The 11156-nt window shown below is 49.6% G+C and overlaps 1 protein-coding gene across 1 annotated transcript in view; it reads right to left on the reverse strand.

Annotated features, from left to right (window-relative positions):
* SULT2B1 (sulfotransferase family 2B member 1) overlaps positions 1-9284 on the reverse strand; it is a 48588-nt gene extending 39304 nt beyond the window's left edge. The window contains exon 1 of the mRNA XM_003801560.1: positions 9146-9284. Coding sequence (XP_003801608.1) covers positions 9146-9216 — 71 coding nt within the window. The 5' untranslated portion in view covers positions 9217-9284. The remainder of the gene's footprint in view (positions 1-9145) is intronic.
* Between the last annotated feature and the right edge of the window lie 1872 nt (positions 9285-11156).

The following is an 11156-nucleotide window of genomic DNA, read 5'->3' on the forward strand; positions in this document are numbered from 1 at the left end:
AAAAAAAAAAAAGTTAATATTCGGCCACAAGTGTGGGGTCTAATGCCCATAATCCTAGCATCCTGGAAGGCTAAAGTGGGAGGATTCCTGAAGCTCAGAAGTTCAAGACCAGCCTGACCAAGAGCAAGACCCCCATCTCTACTAAAAATACTAAAATTAGCCAGGTATGCTGGTGGGCACCTATAGTCCCAGCTACTGAGGAGGCTGAGCCAGAAACATTTGAGCCCAAGAGTTGGAGGTGGCTATGAGCTAGGCTGACACCAAGTACTCTAGCCTGCGGCAACAGAGTGAGAGTCTGTCTTAAAGAAAAAAATAATAACAGTGTCTCTCAACTCCTGCCATGCCAGCCTCTGAGGATCTAAGCAGTACCAGTTTGGTATGTAATCTCTCTGTGCTTCTGGACGCTCGTGTGAGCTCTTAGGTTCCTCCCTTCCACCTCCCCCTCCCCTCTTCTTCCTTCTAAACAACACTGATATTATACCTTACATACCTTTCTCTGCTACCTGCCTGTTTTTCAGTGAATATATCATGACAACATTTCCAGCTCAATCTGTGGTCATCTCAATCCTTACAAAGATAGCTAGAAAATATCCCACTTCCATCCTTTAAAAGTTATTTTCCCTTTGAAGAGAGGCATACATCAAAAGTGAATTTTGAGGCCCAGTGTGGTGGCTCACATCTGTAATCCCAGCACTCTGGGAAGCTGAGATGGGTGGATTGCTTGAGTTCAGGAGTTTAAGACCAGCCTGAGCAAGAGTGAGACCCCATCTCTACCAAAAATAGAAAAATTATCTGGTGTTGTGGCAGGCACCTGTTGTCTCAGCTATTCAGGAGGCTGAGGCAAGAGGATTGCTTGAGCTTAAAAGTTTGCGGTTGCTGTGAGCTATGACGCCACAGCACTCTACCCAGGGCAACAGAGTGAAACTCAAAAAATAAAACAAACAAACAAACAAAAAACCAAGTGAATTTTGACAAACATTTGCCATCCAGCTCCTGTTAGATATAGAGGGGTCCATCCTCCTAGACCCTTTTCTTGTGTCTGTCCCAATCAGTCCTTACCCCATTCACAGAGGCCACCACTGTTCTGAGGTTTTCTGCCCTCAGAAATGTCTTGGACATTCTAGAACTGTCTGCTTGTAGAATATGCTCTTGGGTGTCTGGCTTTTTCTGTTCAGCATAACATTCTTGACATTTGCTGTGTTTGTGTATATATTAGAGTCTGGTCCTGCCTGAATTCCACCATGAATAAATCACAGTGCTTATCCATTTCCCTGCTTGTGCACACCTGGCTGTATCAGGCTATTACTCCCAAAGCTGCTGCAGCCATTCTTGTCTCAGTATGAATGTCTGTCATTGTTTCTCTTGGGCAATAACCAGGAATAGAATTCCTGCATTACAGGGTAGATGTCACTGCGTTTGAATTATAGGGACTGTAAAGATGGTTTTAAGATCTGACAGTACAAGTTCCCTCTCACCATTCTTTTTACCCTCCCACCCCCCGTTGATTTTTTTTTTTTTTTGAGATAGAGTCTCACTATGTCACCCTCAGTAGAGTACCATGGTGTCATAGCTCACAGCAACCTCAAACTCTTGGGCTTAAGCAATTCTCTTGCCTCAGCCTCTCAGGTTGCTGGGACTACAGGTGCCCTCCACAACACCCAGGTATTTTTTGGTTGCAGTTGTCATTTTTGTTAGCAGTCCTGGGTGGGGTTCTAAGTGACCAGCCCCAGTGCCTGTGGCTGGAACCCTGACCACTGAGCTATGGGCACTGAGCCTTTTAAAAATATCTTTTCTTTGAAATACAGTCTCACTCTGTTTCTTGGGCTGGAGTGCTGGGGCATCACCCTAGTTCACAACAATCTCAAACTCCTGGGCTCGGCTCGGCGCCTGTGGCTCAAGTGGCTAAGGCGCCAGCCACATACACCTAAGCGGCGGGTTCGAATCCAGCCCGAGCCCGCCAAACAACAATGATGGCTGCAACCAAAAAAATAGCCAGGCATTGTGGCGAGCGCCTGTGGTCCCAGCTACTTGGGAGGCTGAGACAGGAGACTCGCTTGAGCCTAGGAGTTGGAGGTTGCTGTGAGCTGGAAGCCAACGCAACCCAACCAAGGGCAAAACCTGAAGCCCCGGCCCAAAAAAAAAAAACTCCTGGGCTCAAGTGATTCTCTTGCTTCAGCCTCCCAAGTAGCTAAGACTACAGGCAACTGCCACACAACTCAGCTAATTTTTCTATTTTTAGTAGAGATAAGGTCTCACTCTAGCTCAGGCTGGTCTCTTGAACTCGTGAGCTCAAGTGATCCTCCTGTCTTAGCCTCCCAGATTGCTAGGATTACAGGCATGAGCCACCATGCATGGCCTCCCTGTACATTTAAAATCTGCATAAATGTTATAAACAGTTACAATATGCCATTTTGATGTAATTCCGTTTAGAATGCTAATAACAGAGGAAAATCTAGTTAAAGAATTGAATTTCTCTCTCTTCAAGTTCTCCAGGTTTTTTGCACTAGACATTTGTCATTTATCTGTGAGTCTGCCAGGCTGTGAGCTCCTTTAGGGCAAGGACTTGTGGTTTTAAAAAGAGAATTGTTTTACCTAAAGTAGGTGATGGGTGGCTCCTTAACGCATGTGTGCAACCAGCTAAGGGCTCTATTGTAGGCCCAATTTGGGGAGGGAGAGACAGGCTATGGGAGGCAGAGAGTCTCACCTGCATCCACCAGATGGGAGACACACCTTTCGTTTGAGGACCGTGGATCCGTCCCTTGAAGCCTGGATCTGTCACTGTGGGCCCCTCCTCTATGGCTCCCACTGGGCAGCCAGTGTTCCGTTCTCACTATCAAGTTCTTCTCGTTCCCTGAATGCTCCATGCTCCACCGCACCACGGAACCTCTGCAGGTGCAGCGCCTTTGCCTGAGGCTCTTTTCCACTTTTCTCTCCTCTTTTCTAACTTTCTTTCTCCCTACCCCACGATACATTTATTAAGATCCTACTGTGTGCCTCTCTCCACCCTTGGGGCACTCCCAGACTGGAGCTCAGCCGTCAGAACTTTTTGCAAAGACAGAAACTTCCGGTAGGCAGCAAATGGCCGCAGGTGGCTGTTGGGTGCTTGAATTGTGGCTAGTGTGATGGAGGAACTGAATTTTTAATTTTGTTTCATTGTTACTGATTTAACTTTTAAACACTGATACTCAATTTGGACATTGGGAGAATTTTTTTAAGCAGGTTAGGTTGGGAACAACTAGGGCCTGGGGGGTCGATTTTTTTCAGCCATTGAGTTGGTGGGATGTGAATGCGAATTGGATGTTTCAGATGGAAAGTTCATGTCTGAATTGAGAGAACACACACTCAAGTTCAAAGGCTTAGTATAAAAAAAAGAAGGTAGGCCACGCGGTGGCTCACACCTGTAATCCTAGCACTCTGGGAGGCCAAGGCAGGTGGATTGCCTGAGCACACAGGTTCAAGACTAGCCTGAGCAATAGTGAGACCCCATCTCTAAAAACAGCCAGGCGTTGTGGCAGTGCTTGTAGTCCCAGCTACTTGGGAGGCTGAGGCAAGAGAATTGCTTGAGCCCAAGAGTTTGAGGTTTCTGTGAGCTATGAGGCCAGGACACTCTACCTAGGGTGACAAAGTGAGATTCTGTCTTAAAAAAAAAAAAAGATAAATGATCTCATGGATAAATTTTTGCATTGATCACATGTGGAAATGATATTTCAGATACACATATGTCATAATAAATAAAACACAGAATTAAAATTCATCTCACCTGTCTCTTTTAATTAATTTATTTTTTTATGATGTAGCTACTAGAAAATGTTTACCTTCGGGGCTTACATTATGTATCTATCGAGGGTGGCCAGACTCATCCACTCTGCAGGGGGTGACATATCCCTCCATGAAGAAATGGCCATCAAGAGGCTGCCTCTTCCTATCAGTTCCAAGCCCCTGTCTGGTCTCATTCTCTAGCATGAAGCTTGAGTAGGGTCTCTAACATAATCCCAGAAGTCTGAGTCATCTCTGGGCCTTGGTTTTCCCATCTGTAAAATGGGAGCCTTAATATTGGCTGCCTCATGGGGCTGGACTGAGTCTCCAACAAGCACACAAAAATCTCAGAATGGGGCCTAGCTCAGAACAGATGCTCAAGAATGGTGTACTTATTATCTGTCTTTATCCTGTCCCCACACTTCCTTGAGCTTGAGTTCCTGCCCCAGGAAGGGTCACAGCAATTCAAGAAGGAGGAAGGAAGAAAACAGCACAAACAGGGACTCAGCAGAGAGCTGGGGTTGCCTGGTCTCCCCTGGGCATCATCCAACCCATATATTCTTGGCTGCCCGGTGGTCCCAGCTTACCAGCAATGGGGAGGGATTTGAGCCCAAGGTTGCCTTTATGAGAGCATTCCTGTCTGCAGTGACAGGGTCCTGAATTTCCCTGACCCTCAGGGACCTGAACCCCACAGGAGTTGCTGGCCACACCTCTCTTGGGGACTCCAGTTCAAGCCTCCCAGCAACTCCAGGTGGTGTGTGGTATCATGGACGGTCCACTGGGTCCAACTCTCTGCTGCTTGGTGCTTTCCTGATGGGTTTGGACAGTCCTGCTTTCCAGCCTTCACCTCTCAGGAACACCAGACACAGCACCCCAACAACATTCCCCCAGAGAGCCTGTAGAAACAGACAGGCAAAAAAGCTCCTGCCCTCTGCTCCCCAAGCCAGGATCCCTTGCAGGTTGAGTGGGGATGCTGTGAGCATCCTTTTCTAAGTCTCACCAAGGCCCTGTATCTAATAGTGAGGGCCCCAAAGCCTCTGTCTCCAGTCTGCCTGCCCGAACCCCACCCAGACAGTGAGGCCTAATGACTTAATATTTCTTTATTGTTTAAAACCCCCTTATGCAGCTCTGTGACTGGCAGGGCTGTGGCTGTAAAATCATTCAAGTGGCTCAGCCCTCCCCAAGAAAGGAGGGGCCAGGGTTATAAAACCCGACCTGGCATCTCCTCCCCTCCTGGCCATAAAGAAGCAGGGATCAGAAAAGTGCCCACACCAGGACTTGAGATCAGAGGAGTTGGGGGTGGATGGGGAGAAGAGGCAACCACAGCTATGCTGAGTTACCAAGGCCACCCCAGTTCCAAAAGCCAGCCTGACTTCTCTGGCTTTGACCCTCTCTAGTGGTAGGGCTAGTGGTGGTTCAGCCCCACGAGCAGAAAATGCAAGGAAGTTCTGAGCACCCACTGTGCCTCCTGGCTGAGCAGGGTCTCTACTTCCCCTTCCTGCTCCTTCCTGATCTTGCTCATCCCCAGATTCTCCTCCAGCGAGTGATACAGTCAACTCTTCCTGGTTCAAACCTTGGCTATGTCCCACTTGGCAGCTGTGTGACCTTGGGCAAGTCATTCAACCTCTCTGAGCCTCAGATTTGAAATGGGATTACAATAATCATTCTAGTGGTTAATCTCAGATGGTTGGGAGGATTAGGCGAGGTGACACAGCCAGCACTCAGCTCAGTGAGCACTTGAAGATGCTATGAGGATTACCCCAGGCTTGTCTCTACCTTGGCTCTGCCGCCTCTCCTGCCTATTTCTTGTGCCTGACATTTTGCTCTTAAAATGTTTGTTTTGCCCTTGTTATTCTTCTTAGTCTACTGGATACATTCAAGGTTCTGTGGTACACATCTTGGATTTATAAAGTATACTTTGTAACAAGCCCCAAAACTAAAGCAATCCAAGCAATGCATCTTTCTGGTATTACTGGGCTCCTCCTGTCAACTGTAATCCTAAATTAAATCCTAGTCATTTCCCTTGTTTGTTTGATTATATATATACACATATGTATCAATTACACTTGTATATGCCTGTGTTCTGAAGACACTATATGGTTTAGCTTTTCTCGTTCTGGGGACTTGGAGAAATGGATTCCGGCTGCAGTTAGTCTCTTTCACCCAGCTGTGGGAGCCACACTGGTCTCTTTGCAGGATGGTCCTCTGTAGGGAGTTTTCCACTGCTAGCTCCTCGCCCCTCTGATACAGGCTGCCTGGTATTTTCCGGAAGCAGTCTCTGTTCCTTTGCCCCTGCCATCTCCTCCCCAGCACGCCCTGACCTCCTCTGCAGCTCCTAACCCTGATACACTTTGCAAGCTCCAGCTGGCAGGTTGCCTGATCTCATCTCCATTCATTCATTTCTTGGTATCCTTTTTACAGATTTCCTATATCCTGCGCCTAGTTAAGAACAGGCCAACATTTTGGTGTCACGGGACCAGATTTTTTTTCTTTTTGAGACAGAGTCTCACTCTGTTGTCCAGATTAGAGTGCAATGGCCTCAGTCTAACTTACAGAAACCTCAAACTCCTGGGTTCAAGTGATCATCTTGCCTCTCAAGTAGGTGGGACTACAGGTGCTCACTACCACACCTGGTTAATGTTTCTGTTTTTAGTAGAGATGGGGTCTCCATCTTGCTCAGGCTGGTCTTGAACTCCTGAGCTCAAGGAATCCTCCTGCCTTAGTCTCTCAGAGTGCTAGGATTACAGGCGTGAGTCACATCATCCAGCTCAGGACAAGATCTGAAGACAGACCAGCATGACCCAGGACCTGGGGATGGGCTCATCTTGTCTACTGCTCCCTGGCCAAAAGTTTTCGATTGCCCACATTTAATCTTAAAGCCTGAGAAGGAGTTTGACAAATGAAGGTGAGAGGGCAGAGGTCACCCCTGGCAAAGGAAACTACAGGTGTAGTGGCCTGAAGGTGGATGAGATCCAGGCTGCTTTCTAGACCTATTTCTAGGTAGGGTTGGGGAAACAATGGGAAAGGTGAGGACTAGAGAAAGGCCGCAGTAGGGTCTCAAATTGTCACTGGAGCCACGTTCACCAGGAGAGTGGATGTGGGTGTGTGTGGAGTAGATGAGGGGGACAAGAGGGGACCCTGGAGCCCAGTCCACTCCCCCATTTCAAACTGGAGCAGCTCTCTTCTGATCTCTATTGCGTATTTCTGCTGGGAACAAGAATTTCTCTTGGAGGAAGGAAATCTGATCCTTAAAAAGGTCTTGGAAACCATTGCTGTGTGTGCTGATGAGACACAGAAGGGCCTTAAACTGGAGAGGGCCAGAGATAGATTTGGGGACAAGAAAATATCTCTTTGGAATCTCTGGGGAAGGGATCGAATGTGCAAAGGCACTGGGGCAGGGAACAGTGAGGCAGGGCCAGGGCAGCTGGTATAATAACATGGATGGAATGCAGACTAGGGAGAAGATTGGCTTGGGGCTGGGGATTGAAGGTCACAGCAGCAGGATCTGGAGGGACTGGGTGCTGAGGAATTCCTGGGATGGCTGAGAGGGTAGAAGGGGCAGCTCTGGGACCTGGAGGATGGGACAAGACTCCAGGAGGAAATGGTGAGGGCTTAGCTGGGGCCCTGAGAACTTGGGGCTTGGGGACTGTCAGGCTAGGGTGCAGAGAGCAAAGTAGGGGTAAATATGAAGCCTGTGGCCATGACCTAGTAATAGTTGGGGCAACCTTGACATGGGCATCTCTGGAGCTGGAGGCATTCTGGGGATGCTTTGCGCTTGAGAGGCTTCGGAGGGGTAACCAGGGGCATAGGCCTCAGGAGAGAAGACTAAGGCTCCTGGAAAGTTCACTTAGGTCTAGGGGGCTCCAGAAGCTCAAGGAAGTATGAGATCTTAAGGGCTCCAGGGGGCTGCAGACAGCATTTTAAGGGCTATTTGTCCCCATGTCTCAGATGAGGAAACTGAGGTTCAGAGAGGGCAAATGATTAAATCCAGTCCACATACTTAGCAAGGTCACTCAGGATTTTATGGCCAACTGTTGGGGCTTCCTGGATTGGAGTGGGGGTAAGGCCTTCCCAGAGTGGAGAACTCTGAGGTCAGCTGACTTATCTCTGTCAGAAACTGCAGAACCAGAAAGCCTGGACAAAAAAATGTGGAATAGAGGATGCTTGGACATCCCTCAGGCAGAATTGGGGTCTGCATGGTGGCTACTCTCAGCTTGAAAGGCCCAGAGACCCTAGGAAGCTTGTCCAGGTCACACAGTATTCAGGATTCAACTGCTATTGTGTCTGGCTGGAGTCGTGGGCCCAGGAAGACCTCTCCACACCCCAGCTCCTGGCTGGGGGAGGTGAGAGGACCACAAACAGTATGATGGAGTGAAGTCCCTGGGGTGGGGACAGGGCTGGGTTGTCCCCCTTTTCATAGCCAAGGCTGGCTAAAGAGCCTGGGCGCAGGAGAGTCTTGTTTGGCAAGAGCACAAGATAACGGGTGTTGGAGAACATGTTAGCCGCTCACTGTATGCTCACAGGCAAGCCGCCTGCCCTCTCTGAGCCTCTTCTCGCTCATCTGAAAGATGGAGCCATGGGGAGGGGCATAACAGGAGTATCACCAAGGAGATAGAGAAATAAACCACAGATTCTGGGGTCAGACAGACTGACTTCAAATTGGCTGTGTAATTGTCATGCTCAGGTCATGTTCCCTTCCAGCCTCAGTTTCCCTATCTGGAAAGCAGGTACTATTAGTAACTGACTCATTACCAGCAACAGAGGAGTCACATCGTGCCCAGAAAGCTGGGGAGTGCTCTGCCCTAACCACTCCTATGAGGGTAAAGAGTACAGAGCCCACTCTCTTGGCCCTCAAGACCCTGGGACACAGCTTCTCCCTCTGGGACTCAGATGCAACCTCACCCTCCCACCTCTGCTCTCCCACCCTTACCCAGAGCAGGTATAATATTCTGAGCTCCCACAAGAGAAACACCCCCATTAATCACAAGCTTGCTTGGGGTGTCCTGAGGAAGAGCAGGGAACAACAGGTCCTGACATTTCCTGAACAACTACTGTGCACCAAGCTGCCTGTTCTCCTCCAGCCCTCCCACTGGAAGGCCAGGGGTTTGTGGACCCCTTTGACAGATAGAAAAACTGAGACCCCGAGAGGAACAGGGTACCTCAAGCATCTCAGCTGGTGACTCAGCACAGCCAGGTCCCCATTCTCCCTCCACAGGAGGGACCTGTACCCCAAGGGGGCTGGGCCGGGCCAGCTCAGCATAGCCAGCTAAGTCCAGAGTGAGTCTGAAGCTGCACGAGGCCAGAGGCAACTTCTACCACGGCCCCTGGCTTCTCCTGCAGGCCACCTCTTCCATGGGGGTTTCCTGCTCCTGGACAGGACTGGCCTTACCTGATTTCCAAGATGTCCTTCTCATAGGTGTCCCACAGAGGAGAACTTGGGGAGTCGGAGGGCCCGTCCATGGCAGATGGGCTTGGGCAGGGAGGGGAGGACTAGGAGGGAGCAGGCGGCAGGGGGCCAGGTGTCTGCGCTGTCTGCTACCCGGGGAGCCCGCCAGGTGCCTACCTCTAAGCCCAGCCCAAGGGGAGGGGCAGCACTCAGCCGGTTCTCCCAGCTACAACCCACGCCTCCGACAGTGGGAGAGGCCAGAGGGAGCCACCCTGCTCTGAGGGCGGGGAGGAGCTGTGATGGGCATGCCCCAGCGACTGGCAAGTGGCTAGGGGCAGAGTCCAGGGGGTCAACGCCAAGCCCACGTAGGAACCTTCTGGGCTGGCTGCTCCAGGCATCTGTGTACCCACCTGGAGCCTTGGTTAGCTCAGTTGATGAATGGGGCTGAGCCCACCTATCTCAGGGAGTTCATTCATTCATTCCTTTATTAATTCAGGAAATATTTATGGCCAGGTGCGGTGGCTCACACGTGTAATTCTAGCACTCTGAGAGGCTGAGGCAGGTGGATTGCTTGAGCTCATAAGTTCAAGACCAGCCTGAGGAAGAGCGAGACACTGTCTCTAAAAATAGCCGCATGTTGTGGTGGGCGCCTATAGTCCCAGGTACTCCAGAGGCTGAGGCCAGTGAGTCACTTGTGCTCAGGAATTTGAGTTGCTGTGAGCTATGATGGCACAGTACTCTACCAAGGGTGACAAAGTGAAACTCTGTCTCAAAAAAGAAAAAAATAAATATTTATCTCCTATGGGTCAGGCACTGCTTTAAGTTTGGGGACGTTGCCAGGAACAAGATAGACAGCAACTTTGTCCTTGTGGCTGACACTACAGAAACAGACACACACAGAAGCGCAGGGGCACTGCAGTGCAGAAAGGCAGGAGCAGGAGACAGGGCGCGAGAGAGGGTCAGAGACGTGAGAGACATGACAGAGAGACACAGAGGGCAGAGATAGCAAGAGACAAAGAGAGACCCAGGGGTGACAGAGATACACAGAGAGAACTGGAGACAGGGAGAGACACAGAAATATAATAGTAACCACTAAATGTAGTCAGGCATGGGAGTGTCAAGGTCACAGCTCTAGTTCGATTCCCAGCTCTAGCACCTCCAGCTGTGGGCCCTGGAGCCAGGCTTGTTGACCCTTGTGTGCCTTGGTTTCCCCACCTGTAAATGGTACCCATTTCATCAAGTGGTTGTGAGGGCCACGTGGGACATTCCTCAGTGCTGGCAGAGACTTTGGTGCACGGTAGGCTTTTGATCTATCCCCACCCTGGTCCTCCCTACCTGCTGGTCTCCTGGCATCTGGCTCAGAACCCTAATCTCTCCACAGGAAATGACTTATTTTTATAGGACAAAAGGAATATGTGTACCTTGGTTTTTTTTTTTTTTTTTTAAAACCTAAACCAGCCAACTTCTGAGTAGATAAACCTAGAAAGGAAATCAAAGTCCCTATGACCCTCCTCCAACACAACACATAGTTTGGTAGAATCTTTCCAGAAATTTCTCCTCATTTTATGGTATGTGCCAGAGAAATTTTGATTAGTTGAATAAACACAAAAATAACATTACTTAAAACTATATTTACTGACCACTTACTGGTGTATAGGTGAGGAGCATGGGAAATGTTAGAATCACCTAACAGATACAGAAAGGGGGGGCCAGAGAGGTAGTGAGACTTGGCCACACAACATTGCCCACCCTCACCCTGAAGGTGGACGGAAGACAAACATCTTGGGGCACCCCATCCCTGCAGTTCCCATGGCTCAGATGCTGAGCTGTGAGAGTGCCCCCATCCCTGCCCCTGGTCACAGGATTGAGTCCACATCCTCACATCCTGCCTCAGTTGGTTTCAGCACTAAACCCTGAAGTTCCCATCCGTGAAAAGGGCTTCCCTGCAGGGCTAGTGGGAGAGCAACAGGGCTAGGCATTCTCATCCAGGCCTGAGTGTACACCCCTGATGTCT

Source organism: Otolemur garnettii, unplaced genomic scaffold, assembly GCF_000181295.1.
Source record: "Otolemur garnettii isolate 467f Iridium unplaced genomic scaffold, OtoGar3 scaffold00211, whole genome shotgun sequence".
Taxonomy (NCBI): domain Eukaryota; kingdom Metazoa; phylum Chordata; class Mammalia; order Primates; family Galagidae; genus Otolemur; species Otolemur garnettii.